Raw genomic sequence first — 15,515 nt, forward strand, 5'->3', positions numbered from 1 at the left:
TATTCATTTGATTGGTGTTTTACGCCGTTCTCAAGAATATTTCACTTATACGACGGCGGCCAGCATTATGCTGGTAGGAAACCGAGCAGAGCCTAGGGTAAACCCACGACCATACGCAGGCTGCTGGCAGACCTTCCCATGTACGGCCGGAGAGGAAGCCAGCATGAGCTGGACTTGAACTCACAGCGACTGCATTTGTGAGAGGCTCCTGGGTCATTACGCTGTGCTAGCGCGCTAATCCATTTATTAACCTTGCCACCTTCTTTAGCCTACAAAAGCTGGGAGACCTGGGGAATGGTAATGGTGTAAATTTACCTGATGAGTTTGTTTAAAACAAAATCAAAATAAAAGTTCTTAAACCCTACTTTATATAGCTGTAATAGTTTTATTTTTGACTTGTGCGTTGGCAGGTGCAAATTCACTATAGCATCGACATTATGCAAAACGTAAATCTCGTCTTGCTTTCAGGATCTTCGATAAGTGATTTAATGTCAAATGTTAAAAGATATATTGTCAAAATGTGACCTGCCAACCAACATATAGAGCTGTTTGACCCAGCTGAAAAGCTAACCAATGAATTATAATCATGAGGTTTAATATTCCTCATAATGTATCCTGTACATCTTTATAAATTTCTTGAAGTCAAACTTACATCTAATTACCTTGGATAATTCTAAAGTTGAATGGGCCAGCATGTAGGTCTACCACCCTTTATGTGTCATCATGTCATGGCCAAGATGTTTGGTTAACATTTCAACTTCGTTATCATCCATGTCTAAGATCCACAATAATTAAAATTATGTGGGTTTAGTCTATACATAACAAATACCAAACACACAGAGAAGAAGGAAAATATTAGTGAAAAAGAACACACGCCTTACATGCGGGAACTGTTACTGTGAGCTATTGTGTCAAACTAAATGGTGGTGATATGTACATTTAACGAAACTGAACCCTCGACATCTGCTCTGTATACATTAACTGTGGGCTAACGGCTCAAACCTAATAGTGGCCATATAAATACTTAACAAGTAGTTAATGCAGATGTACTGACATCAAATACACTTATGGTATGAATGGTTTTTTGGTAATGTAATTGTATTCAGTGGTCATTGTAACATATTTCCTTATTTCAACATTATGGTGTCATGATATTTAAATTGCAAAATCGTAATAACGAAATGATAGCTAACTCAGTCAAATAAGACTTTTACATAGTTACTGATATATCAGTAAGTAATACCGTAAATCGCCCATAATTTCATGGAATTATTCACCAACTAATCTCCCCTCATACAGTAGGAAATCACAGGAACATATGCGTGATTTACTATAATTGCCTTTTTTTTTCTTTTTTTTTTTTGGCATGTAAACGTTTTAGAGTCTTCATTATGTACATATGAGTTTATAAACAATTTGATATACGTTTTGAGTCCATGGTATGGTCTCAGTTTAACATGCCAAACTGGCAAAAGCCCTCATCAGCTTTGGTTTAAAAATTATTGTACAAATAAGTACGGTAACGCAGCTTGTACGAAGGAATGGGGAAGCCGCATATTGTAATCCCGTAGGGGAGGTGCTAATGTGAAGCAGGACTTTTGCAAATTGTGTCCAAAGTTACTAACTAATAATCTAATCGACTAAAGTCGACGGCAAGTAATCGTACTTAATGTTAATTTTTGGGGGGCCATGGTAATATATTTACAACAGGGTACACCCGATTGTAATTTCTGATTATAAGACACGTAATTGTAGCTTACAATCCCTTCGTTCAAAATGGGTGTCAAATGTAAGTTAAGCTACGATCCTGATCTTAATGATTTACAATAAACTTAGGCTTACGATCTCTTTGTGCAAGCGGTTCCAGGCATTTATTGTCGTCATATTGCTTAGAACTTTGCATGGATTCCCATAGATGCACTTCATTTGCAATTAAGAATCCACCAGGGTATAGTCAAAGTCTGATACCACAAAGCAGTTGTTTTTGGTATCAAGGTTTTGATGCATGTTAAAGTGACTAAATTATTGGCATTCCATGTTCATAACATTAATGATGTGAATCAACATGTATTCTACTGTGACTATGTTTGATCATTTTGAAAATCATTCTTGTAGCTTCTTTTGTGTGAGTCGTGGCGATTCATGGATTACCGGCGATTCCAGGATTACCAGCGATTCCTGGATTCCCGCTTTAAATCGTCCTCTGGCCCCATTCGACATCACTGACCCTTTGCCACAGTGTTGTAGCTGGGATACACCTACATGTATAGAACAGCCCCAGGTTAAAATATACATGCATTTTTTGTGAATGTGAATAATGCATGCTCTGTTTCATACACACCAGCCTCTTTCCCTTTGACAAATTCAGTCTTAATAACAATAATAAACAATAATATATACTAGTAGTCATAGTAAAGACACAGCCTAGTGTAGGCCGTGGAGTTTTAGTGTAGGTAATGAATTGTTGCTTACTATTTTACTTAGGTCACAAATATTATATTCTAATGTTTTGCTGAAATATTTTGTCATCAATTGTCAATTCAGCATTATAATGTAGATATTACATATGAAACCAATGTACACAGAAGCAAAATATGTCTTCAACAAATTATGGGGAACATTCAAAACGTATGCGCTGTTCTATATATAATGTATGTGCAAGCTAGTGATATGAGTTGACCTAATATAAATTTTCACGACTGCAACACTATACCACCGGTTAGCACAAAAGCCTATATACTTTATAGAATATAAGCGTCAAGTCCGACATTCATATACCATTCGTAGTCCGTAAATGGCGTTCCAAGTCCATAATCGCAAGATCCATTTCCAAAACAACGTTTAACACTAACTCCCAAAGACAATGGTATGTAAGAAATAATAACTGCTTCAAATAGTCTCTGATTTTGATAACATTTTGTGTGCACATATGTTTTGTGGCAGATCTCAGATCAAGTTCAGAACCCAGCTTTGCTTCTTGCATAAATGTTTCATTTTTAGCATAATATATACATTCTCTAAATTTGCTTGCTTAACCCATTGTATAGGGTCCTGAAGTGTGAGACAGAGCTATTTCCTGCTGCCACCGACAGCCGGTACCTGAAAGAGGTCAGTAGGTTTATGTTTAGTTTATGTCAGAGAGCCATTGGTGCAGTTTTCTATCCGACAATGAGAACTACATGTCATAACGCTTAATGCTACACTCTGATAACTGAAAGGATAAACAGATGGATAAGGCTATGAGAATAAATCTTGCCCAGTCCTTGACCAATGAGGTCATGGGATCAAGTCCAGCCCTTGCCATTTTGCCTACGGCATGTACAGATTTAAGACCGCAGGTTTGTCAGGTACCTAAAAAAGGGTGGTGTTTTACAACAAGCAATCTGGTTAAGTCCACCAATAAACCTGACCACCATCATATAAGTGAAAAATTCTTCAGTGTGGCATTGATCAGTAATCAGATGATAATGAAGAAATAAATAAATAAATAAAGCATCTGCCTGGCTTGAGCTGGTGGCTGGGCTCCAGGTAGGGTCCTTCCTCAAACTTTAAAACTGAGGACATAGCACTCAATATCAGAAGAGGTGTCGTTTTTTTGTGTCATTATAATGTGATGGAGTGAGGTGTTGTGTCTGGTATCAATACACAGTGATGGGGCCAGGTGTCGTGTCTGGTGTCAGTATAGTATTCCAGTGCAGTAGGTCTCTAAGTATATTTGCAGTGTGAATTGCCTATAATAAAATTAACACCAAATTATTGTTAAAAGCCATGTTATACTGCAATCAAAACTGATGGCCAAAAGAAACTTTACAAAGAGTTCAGATCATTTTATTTTGCCAAAGCAAAAAACTGGATGACTGAACTTTAATATATTGAAAAGACCAATGACTTTAGATATTGAAAGTCTTGAGTAAGAACGGACACAGCAGCCCTCAAATCATTTTACAAGTGAACAAACGGAGCAGAGGTAGAGAAATAGTCATTCCATCTTGGTTAACAATGGGCAGAGTATACAAAAAGTTGATTATTTTTAAAATCAGTCAGTGTCAAAACCAATTAATATCGCGTGTGGTCACCACTTAATTCAATACATGCAAAAACTCTCCAACGCATAGAAAAAGTCAGTCGTCTGATGAGATGACGTGCAGAGCGAACGCCAGTTTTTGTTGGTTGGCTGCAAGGTATGGCCGTTGTCTTATTCCACGACCCATGATATCCCAAAGGTGTTCTATGGGGGACATATCTGGGGAACGTGCAGGCCATTGCAAGACGTTGACGTCGTTGGCGTCCAGGAAGTTTTGCACAACTCGAGCTGTTTGGGATCTGGAGTTGTTATTCTGGTACAGGACACCACGTGGCTGCTGTTGAAGGAATGGCAGGACAACAGGATGTAGAATTTCATCCACGTAGCGTTGAGCTGTTAGGTTCCCGTAGATGATGACCAGTGGTGTCCGTTTCTCTCCACAAATCCCATCCCACACCATCATGCTGCCGCCACCAAACGGTACCACCTCCTGGATGTATGATGCAACTGTTCGTTCGCCTCTTCGACAGTAAACTCGCTGTCTGCCATCGGCTCGGAACAGGCAGAAGCGGCTTTCATCTGTGAAAACAACGCGTGGTCAATCACGTCGCTGCAAACGGCGTACAATTCGAGCCCATAGCAACCTCTTGCGACGATGTTCGGCTGTCAACTGTCCACTGAATCGTCGATAAACCCTAATTCCGTGAGCCATGAGTCTCCTGGACACGGTCTGCCGACTGACCCGGTGATCTACGGCATTGATTGACGATGACGTCACTGTCAGGAAGCGGTTCCTCAGGTGTAAGGTGCGCAGGTACCGGTCTTCTCTGGGCGTAGTTACCATAGGCCTGCCTGTTCTTGGCCTGTTGGATGTCTGCCCTGTCTGTCTGTAACGTTGCATCAAGTTTGACACCGATACACGAGAGCAGCCGAAGGTCCTTGCAATGTGGGTATGGGTGGCTCCCATGGATACCATACCCAGGGCCCTCTAGCGCTGTTCTGGAGTCAATCGAGGCATTACTTTGGGGGTTTTTAGTCAGCGTGCAAGTCCAGCACACTGTGTGTAACGTTTTTATTACATGTGCGGCCATCCATGGGTCACGTGATTTTTCAACTTTTTTCGTTGTCTCAAAACAAATTCGTGTCGGCGTATATGACGCTTGTCGCACATGGGAATATGCTTGTTTTCCTAGAATAATTTGGTATTAATTTGCTGAAAAGGCTGGTTAGACTTATCTAACAGAGTCGTAAAGTTTCTTTTGGCCGTCAGTTTATACATAATCAGTCAGTCATTCCATACATATGTTTCAGATTGGCCTTCAAGCTATTGGTTTCTCTCCAATGATCAACACGCTCATTCTCCGGCACGATCGTAATGAGTTTCTGACTGAGAAGGGCTTCCTCAAAAGGGATAGAAGTTTATGAACATCCGATTACATCCTGGCCAATGTGCTATTCCTACAAATAAAAAAGTAATTGGTTCGTTTTAAAGCACCTGTCTCTTACAGGCTTGACAGTGGCTTGAAGAGAAGAGACTTATCAGGTAATCCTGGTTTATTACAATAAACCTGACCACCAACGTAAATATAAAATTCTTCGGAAGGACATTGAGGCCATTGAAATCAGTATAAAGTAAACAATTCATTTTCTTAGTATCCAACTCATGGTTTTATACACTGGTTATATATATCCACGCATACATACATTTAGTAGCATATAACTAAAAGAAGTTAACATTACAGAGTGTAAATCATTTTGGTCATTTATTCTAGAATTATATTGGAATTTATTTATTTATTTGATTGGTACGCCGTACTCAAGAATATTTCACTTATACGACGGCTCCCAGCATTATAGTGGGACGAAACCGGGCAGAGCCCGGAGAGAACCAAGAATTTTAAATTTTGTGTTCGTTGGCATACTTGTGACCACCAAATCTTTCGTAATGATTTAACACAAACAAAAACGGTTATGGCATATATGGTACTAATTAGAATGGTATATTGTTAGCGTAAGTGAGTGTACATTATTAAATAAAAATGCCGACATAAGTATACATCGCATGTAGATGTGAAAATAAGAGTTAAAAATTTAATACACCAACCTAATATACCAATACATAGATGTTCTATGGAAATGTTTTTCACCCTTTGGGATGCGGCCTGATGAGTATCCAGGTATGTACTACCTTTAGCTATGCTCTCTGTAGTTTAAAATTACGTTAACACAGAAGTCGTTTTATGTTATTAAATAAACTAAAGGAATCCGCATGCTTTTAAAACCTTTCATTATATCTTGCATTGAATAGCCTAAAATCGAATATTTGTCATGTAGAAATCAGATGGCATACATGTAAATGTCGGTAATATTTGCAATAAATGTCCGTAAAAGGAACAATAGATCAAGCTGTATGTTCATATTTCTTGGATCCACTGATTCATTTCAGGTAATAGAGAATAAAGTTAATTCCGGAGAAAGTCAAGTCTGTTGTGGATCCAAAAGGCTGTGGGAAACCCTCCAAACCACTGAGTTATACACCAAAGCATTGGCCCTCCAGAGATGCCGGAAAAAAATCAAGAAAGTTCCAGAAATCCGAACTAGACCTTAGTTTTTTCAACATATCAAAAAAACTGGAAGGCGCTATTGTTAATAGAGGCCTTGGTAATTAGACGATATTCCCCCAGTCTAAATCACGACCACAATGAAAGCATTGACTTTCTGTAGAGTTTCCTCTATTCTCTGCTGTGTTTATCTGTTGATGTCTTTATTTATGGACCACTTTCTGTTCATTTGTCTTCGATCATTATATAAGGCAATGTCTATATTATATGGACTGTTTCATTAAAATGTCTCACTGAAGGTGCATTATAAGCAGAGAACGAAATATTGTCAACGATATGGCTGAAAAGTTGACTTTGTGGCATTAAGCCATAATCATTCATTCATTCTTCTGAGAAAACGATACAACCAAAGATGAATTTATAATATCATTTCTGCAAATGTAATCATTTGACGTTAGTCTACAGAAACGTATTGATTAAAATATTGAATGCTGAATGTGGTGCATTGAATTATGTGTTGACGAAGGTACATGTGCCTACATGAACAGAATAACAAAATTTGGAGTTCTTCGCTTTGGTAATTCCACCCATAAACCTGACTGTGCCATATAAGTGAAATAATCCTTGAAGACGATATTGTCATGGCTACCAGATTGCCAATTTCCCTATGTACACTATATAAATAAATATGATTTGGTGTCCGGGATATAAACTCCCAACCGTTTTCCGCCTAGAGTTTTAATTTTTGGTAGATACATACATATATAGACACAGATGACAATGTGTCGCGACTCACATTTGTTCATTTTCGAGGTTATCATGGTAACCGATAAGCTGTTTTCCTTATATATACTATATAAATAGAAATAATTTCGTAACCATGGTAGCCGCATACCTACCATTAACACCCATGAAGATTACCCTCAGGTTTTATACTCACCACAATGCTACTGGCATTCTTTATGCATTTCAAAAAAATGCATTTTTGGGCATATGTTGTGTTCACCTGAACTCTTGTTATAAAATGTAATCAGAAATACACAATATTCCATTTTATCAAATACAAACTAGACTGATTTAATTGGCATTTATGTATGCGCGCAAAGGACGCTATATGTTAAAGTTAACTTGAATAGTTTTGTATTGGATGCTAAATGAAAAATGTTGGCTGTGTGGATCAAATTATCCCGTGAATGGAAAGTTCATCCACAGCATGGGGTAAGTTGATCCGCCTCATAAAAAGCAAGTATCCTTTATCTATTATTAAATAAGACGTTTTATTTCAGCATTGTTACATTATTTTTACTAAATTGCAAGTATTTCTGTTGGTTCTTTGTAATGTAAAGTTTTCAATGTTGTCAAAATGACAGGTAAACAATAATTAAAAAGGAAATAGGTATACCTCCGTGGCTGAGATGGTAAGCGCGCCAGGACGGCGCAACGACTCAGAGGCCTCTCACCGATGCGGTCGATGTGAGTTCAAATCCAGCTCATGCATGCTTCGCCTCCCGTCGTATGTGGGAAGATTTTTCAGTAATGGTCGTCGGTTTCCCGATCACCGCTATAATAACATCAGAGGCAACAAATCCTTCTTCAATTCCACTACATGCAAGGGTTACCATTCATAGTATGTTTCTATGTTCACTGAGTGCTTGAATTGCTCATTAATAACATCTATGTGAAATTCGGGGAAACCATAATTATATCAACAGTGTACAGGTATTTCGATGGGTACAAATCCCGCCAATGTTTTTGTAATCGCTGGGTTTAAAGAAACCTCCAGATGGTGCATCTTATCTGGACCTATATATATCTGGTTTCCTCTCTCGCAAATTTTACAAGGGCATATTTTCAATTTTGACATTGTAAATTATCCTTATTTGGACAGGAACATACGTATTAAGGGTCCTTTATATGGCGTGTACATATCTCGCCTTTTAGCATTTGTTAGATCCTGCGTTTCCTGTGACGATTTCACTCAACGTCACCAGTAAGTACTGTTAAAAGGTGTCAAGGTTATTCCATCAAAAGCTTTACTCCAAGTTTCTTAAATTGTACAATGAGTATCATAAGTAAGTAAATATGGACAGAGCGTGCAGAATCTCGGGCTCTCTGCTTCATGTTACCCCATCCTGTACGGCTCATCATACCCGACCTTGTTCCTCTTCTGCTTCCGTAAGTTCCATTCAGAATGCCGATGCGCTCTTAAATAAATTCCTTACTGAATATCTAAAACATCATGTTATTGCGCAGAATTTTTAGTAAGTTAAAAACAGTAGACAGTAGATATTGGGAGCACAAAAAAAATAGCTGAATCGTCTGATTGTGCAGTCTAGCAGATTGCATGTCTTCGTCGGGAATTCACCATAAGACACAGCCATAAATATGACGACCGCAGACAAAACCATAGAAAAAACGTTAAATCTGATGATTAACGATGTTAGTCATTAGCTCAGGGTTAGTGGAATCGTTTTACCATATACAGGCATAGCAAGTATAAAGTCAAGGGTATCTCTGGTCAACTCCAGACTCGAGTAAGTCCCTAGTGTGTCAAGGTAATTCCACCAAACGCCTTCACTCCAAGTTTCTAAAGTTTTACAGTAAGCATAACTCTTTTCTAAGTAAATATGCACAGAGCGTCCAGAATCTCTGGCGCTCTGCTTCATAACTCTGTTTAATTCGGGTTAACCCGAGGCTAAAGCCGTATGTTTATCGTGCTGATTTAGGTCACCACCTTGGAGGTATGAACAGATGCAATCCAAGCGCAACTGAGATATACATTTTCTTGTACATGGTACATGAATACTGATTTCATTCATTCGCCTAGAATATACCTTGTGTCTTTCTAACATCACTGCAAACTGTTGACCGCCTCACTTTGCATGATTTCGTACTTTATTACTTTATGACCATTTTGGTGGTTTGTGTTATACGTCGTTTTTGGAAACTGGCCTTGCGATTACTGACCTGGAACGGTCCGTATTGGTTGGCAGGTGGTATGCGAATGTCTGTTTCGACGCATTGATTCTCGCTTCATCGCTAGATGTCCCCGTCACTTATAGTGAAGTGTAGTACATGATCTCCTGAGGGTCTTAACCTGGTCTCTGTGCATGTATATAACTGAAAGATACAGTCTACAATGCCGGGCTCTCAGGAACAGAGCAAGTACTGGTCGGCCTGGTGTCAATATAATGTGACTTGGTAGAGCGTCGTGTCTGGTGTCCTCCGCATGGCCTATTATTGAGGCCAGGGCTGTATGTCGTCATTGAGTACGGTCTGTTGTTACAAGGAGACATCGTTTATATGACCGAAATAATGTAGAAGGCTACGTTAAGTTCCAGTCAGTCAATGAATGAAGCAAACATGTTGAAGATTGCATGCTTATGTCATGACGTATACAAGATGCATCGTTTTGTGTTGGTTTTGAAAGGAAAGCCTTGAACTAAAATCCAAATGCTATTTGCTTTATAAGGTAGTTGTGGAGAACGCCATGCAGAAGAACTCAACTGATTTTCAGTGACCTTGAAAATACTTTGTCCAAGGTGAACCGGTCCGTTACAGAAAATGGCATGTAGTACTTGTAAACATGATAATCAGATATCGTTTGAAGGCATGGAAAAGTTAATGAAACCTGTGGTACATACACCTTATATGTGAGGGAAAAACCCTATTGATTTTCTGTGACTTTGACCTGTTTTTCAGGTCATTGGGGTTATTTTATTTTAAAATGGATGTAAACATGTTGTACCTTAAACAATTAAAGCCAAATCTGCCATTTCATTGTCACACGTGCCTCTTTCCCCGGAAAAGAACTCTTTTGATTATTTTTTACCTTGATCAATCTTGAACGAGGTTGCTAAGTGAAATGTCACGTGCAGTGCCGCTATAAAGTTAAATGGCATGTAGTGCATGTAAACATATCTTTCGAAAGCACAGAACAAAAATAATGAAAGTTACATATTCTTCATATATGGGAGTAGTACTTTTTTCATCGTTAATGACCCTTACCTTTTTTTAAGGTCATATGTTATGGTAAATGATTGTAATGACTTCTACAGTTGTGACTTCTACAGTTGAAGTCAAGGCTGCAGATTTCATGTCATATGCGTCTATCCTTAAAAACTTATTTTAGGCTTAATGCTTTAAGGATCATATCTGAAGGCTTTTGCACGTATTAAAACAGCAAATAGTTCATTCGTTCAATATGCTCAAGGCCGACGGTTTTTAAGTGCATGACACGGTATTTTAGTTTTACTTTTATGTTCGAATTGTCTCGGTATCATCCGGTAGTATAATAATCTGAATACATTGAAAATCGCCTGCCGATGATGCTACAGCATATACAAGTTGCTCCAATTTCTGTAGGTTTTGATCGGAAAGCCTGGGACTAACATTCAAGTGTTTTATACGGTGCAGTTTCCTGGTTATACAACATGTCGTACGATTACACAGGAAGTTTTGAGTCCCATTGTGTTGCTCATGTGGGTGCATTGTGAAAGTAAGGGTTTTAAACTGTTAGTCCGGGGATCTCTACACACTGGCTTCATTTTCGCTAAAGGGTGAGTGTCTATATTTCTTTTTTCACATAGTTGAATCAAACAAATTTGATCGTTCTGTTTTGAATACATGGTAATTAAAGGATTTAACACAACAAAGATTCAGTTACACTGTAATAATGCAAATCCAATGAAAAAAACATTTCACATAAATACTTCCCACAATTAATCGGTATAAATTCAATTTGTTAGTGCATTGATTAACATTTGCGTTTTTCTTTTATTGTTTCTGAACCCCCAAATACTAGATTTCTGTAACGTTACTAGCATGGTAAATGCTTTTATCGACAAGCATGAATGGGAACTTACCTTGAGCTCATTACATACATGTATATACCTAACTGCCATATTGACCACGGCTTACATGGTCTCTCAAAGATGTTTTTGATGTGAAGCATTTTTTTTTTTAATTTGAAATTTCATCACAAAATGCTCTCTAACAGAAAAAAGCCTGTCTTGTTTAGTAAGTTTTCAGGAAAGTTAAAATGTATCCTAAACTATATATTTTGGAAATGGCATTTAAGCCCAATTTTGGGTATATGGTATTCTTTTCGGTACCTTGTATTTACGAACTTAGCTAGTTACAAACTGTAGTCTGTAGGGTCCCCACCTCAGATCGGTTTATGATGCCCCTGTGTTCATTCCATTTTCTTTCGGCATTGCTCATTGCTTTGGACATATTTGCTTCGGAACACCATGTTTTTCTTTTTAAATATCGACAGGTTATTGTCAGTCTAATGTCGAACAGTTATTAATAATGCAGACCTCAATATTATTAATAATCGTAATTATTAGGATGTCAAATTCCATGAATATGTCAGTGTCAGTCCGTCTGTATATACATTTATAAATCCTCCGATTATGGATGAACCAAAAATCTTCGTTATTCAATTAGTCATTCGTCTATAATTTTTTCTCCGATTAGCAGGTGAGGCGTGATTTGGTCCAGTTCTGGTATCCAGTCGAATTGACTTTCAAATGTCGGCAAGCAATAGCACGACCGAAGATGTGGCTTGGAACGACTCAGACCGCTTACTACGCCAGCTTAATGATGACAAAGCTCGTCTCTACATCCCTGTCGTTCTCTACATCCTCATCCTTCTTGTAACCGGCGTCATCGGCAACAGTCTCGTGCTCTACGTCTATCTAAAACGATTTAAGAGAACTTCTTCGAACTATTTCATCTTATCCATGGCCATGTTCGACATGGTGGTATGTTGTATCGGTATGCCCACTGAAATCTACGACCTCCGCTATCCCTACATGTTTTACAACAATGCCGCTTGCAAAATCTTACGCTACACGGAGTCAGTGCCGATTATAGGATCAGCCCTAATTTTGGTTGCCGTAGCGTTTGATCGATACTTCAAGATTTGCAGACCATTGCGTAACACACCATTGCGCTACATCAAGAAAATCTGCATTGCCATAGCAATCTTCGCCGTTCTAACAACGATTCCTACCATATTCGTTTTTGGATTGAAAGATGTTGAAACAAACTATACAGACGTTGTAGGCAAAGACTGTAGTACCCTGAAAAAGAACGGAAAGAGCACTCTGTTGTCTTTTGTTTGGTATGGTTATCTGTCAGTGGTGTTTGTGCTTTGTACGTGTACCATGATCGGACTTTACATAAGAATCTGGCTCGAAATTAAACATCGTCAGAGACAAGCGTTAGGAAGACAAGTCAGTAAAATATCCACGGAAGACAGCGGCTTACCCGAGTCACCGACAGCCCTGTCTCCCACGCAAAAGCCTGCGTCTGATTCCAAGATCGAGCGGAAACAAAATTTTCGCGTCAAATATTTGCCGAGTGTAAGCATTAGCAGTGAACCGGACTCCGGCGGATTGCGCACAGGGGAGGCCAGAGCCAACACACTGGGAAGGCTGGGAAGCAACACAAGTGACGGAATGGACCCCGAAAAGAAATCTCTACGGCAGATAGGAGAAAACGTGATGACTAAGATCCGTGCCAGTAAAACCACAGTGATCCTGTTCGTCGTTACTTTGGCTTTCATTTTGTCGTACCTGCCCACATTGATCGTGACGGTGATCCGTAGTAAGGACACCAGACAACGCTCGGACACTGTCGACTTCTTGATGAAACTGTTTTCGAAGTCTTACTTCATAAACAATTCCATCAACCCGATCATCTACAGCTTCTTGAACATCAACTTCCGGATGGAATGTGCCAAGGCTTTGGCGAGACTTTCCTCCTGCTGCTTCTGTTGTTGTCGTTCTAATTCCAGAAGTGTCCAGTTCTCTAAAAAAGGCTGACCTTTTATCAAGGACATTTGATGTCTAAACGGCATAACATATTTTTACAATTGATTGTAGCTACGAACTCTTCGTGCAGGTGGGCCCTGAGGTATAACTCGATGGCTGCGTTACATTGTTTACTCAACAGTTTGTAAACTGGCAAGTTATATCTGATTATTATGGTGGGAGAAAACCGAGCAGAGCCCGGCGGAAACCCACGACCATCCACAGACTGCTGACAGACCTTCCCACTTACGGCCGGAGAGTAAGCCAGCCTGAGCTTGGTTTGAACTCACAGCGACGTCATTGGTGAGAGGCTTCTGGGTCACCGGAACATATTGGATTTTCATGAAACTTTACAGACATTTTGGGGCATGATATGTAGATGTACACTTTCCTTTTCGATAGAATTTTTTTTGAAAAGCCTTATTAAGCTGTGAGTAAGTTTTCCTCAAACTTTGCAGATTTTTCGGATATGACATGTAGATGTGCTTTTCTGGTAGCACATTCTTAATTTTTTCCAAGCTATCTCCGCCCTAAAATGGAAACTGGAGTTTCCTGAAACTTTGCAGATGTATGAAGGTTTGATGTGCACGTGCCTTTTCGTTAGCATTTCATGAACAGTTGTCGTCGTTTAAAGATGGATCTGCAGTTGGCATGGTGACCACCTCGAGATGTGCGCCTGCGATATTTTGGATTGCAGTGCACCAGTAGGTTTTAAATCGTTATTGAAGGGTCATAATTTCCATACCGTGGGGATCTTTAGACGCTAGTAGATAATATACACAGAAATGAATTTTAAACCCATAATTACTGATGCGAATGAAATATTTCCTAGTTTTGCGAACACCAAAGACGGCTTGAACAGACTGTGTTCTATTAATTAACAGATTGCTTCTATTAATTCGTCTTATGCTTTGTTTTTCCTGAAATAAAATTTCCCTAAAAAATGTCGCGTTAGTTTTACTTAATTCTGAACAGTTCGTGAGAGAGATCTAATGAGAACTATAGTGAATTTTCTCTGTTTGGCGAAGTGAACTGGTTTCGTTTTGATCCTCTGATACACAGTGATGTATTGGGGTATAACCAAAGTTCAGATCGCTTTCCGCTTTAATGACAACAGTATAACTGAAGGAGTCTACCAGTATCCTGCCGTGTCAGTTGGTAACTTATCCCGACTTCCTAATTGAGATTTTTGAGGCTTGTATAACTTCGCTTTCTTGATTGATTTATTCCACCAAATTATAAAAATTCAGGTGTGTTAGAATAGAAATAACGGTTTGACTTTGGAGAAACATTTCGGAGATACACGAATACAAGCTGTCACAAACTGTGCATGGACACATCCGTTTTTTCAGTGAAAAATATTTCACCACAACACTCTAACCCATTTATTTAAATTTTACTTGGGTTTGATCCTTGCGAAGCGCTATTCTTTCTGCCTTTAAGACTAGGAACTCTGTGTATTAGAACAGGTCTGCTTCTTTAAAAGCTTTTCTCATCATAATATGGCTGCAATATTGCCGAAGTGGCGTGATGTAAAACAATGTTTTGCTAAATTTCTCACTGAGGCTAGTTCTTGCGCCCGATAACACCTGCTTCCACTTCGAACGAGGATTCGGCTTTTCTTGGACTGGTCAACCCTTTGTACGAATCAGAATTGTATTGCCACAAATGAGAGAAAAAGCCGATATGACGGCTAAAAACACTGAAGCAAGACATCGATTGGGCCAGTAGTGGACGGACAGAGAATATCTGTTCCTTCTAATCATCATCTAGTAACGGACAAGTTAGTATGACAGACCGGGGTAAGATGAGCCACTTTTTACAAAATGTAATCAGAAATACACAATATTCCATTTTATCAAATACAAACTATGTTGATTTAAGTGGCATTTATCAATGCATGCATAGGACATTACATGTTGAGTTAACTCGAATAGTTCTGTTTTAGATGCAAAATAAAAAATGTTGGCTTTGTGGATCAACTTATCCCGTGAATGGGGTGAGTTAATTGATCCATACCGTGGGGTAAGTTGAGTCACCACATAAAGAAGCAAGTATTTACATCTGTCATTTTAAATAACTGACCTATATCTCATTCCTGCTTTCATA

The 15,515-nt window shown here is 38.9% G+C and overlaps 1 protein-coding gene across 1 annotated transcript; it reads left to right on the top strand.

The window, feature by feature from the left end:
• The first annotated feature begins 11,107 nt into the window (after positions 1 to 11,107).
• On the top strand, positions 11,108 to 14,337 carry LOC135474796 (D(3) dopamine receptor-like). The gene is made up of 2 exons (XM_064754392.1): positions 11,108 to 11,144; positions 12,067 to 14,337. The coding sequence occupies exon 2, from the start codon at positions 12,120 to 12,122 to the stop codon at positions 13,416 to 13,418; it is 1,299 nt and encodes a 432-aa protein (XP_064610462.1). The 5' UTR covers positions 11,108 to 11,144; positions 12,067 to 12,119; the 3' UTR covers positions 13,419 to 14,337.
• The last annotated feature ends 1,178 nt before the right edge of the window (positions 14,338 to 15,515 follow it).

This window comes from Liolophura sinensis, chromosome 9, assembly GCF_032854445.1.
Source record: "Liolophura sinensis isolate JHLJ2023 chromosome 9, CUHK_Ljap_v2, whole genome shotgun sequence".
NCBI classification, from domain to species: domain Eukaryota; kingdom Metazoa; phylum Mollusca; class Polyplacophora; order Chitonida; family Chitonidae; genus Liolophura; species Liolophura sinensis.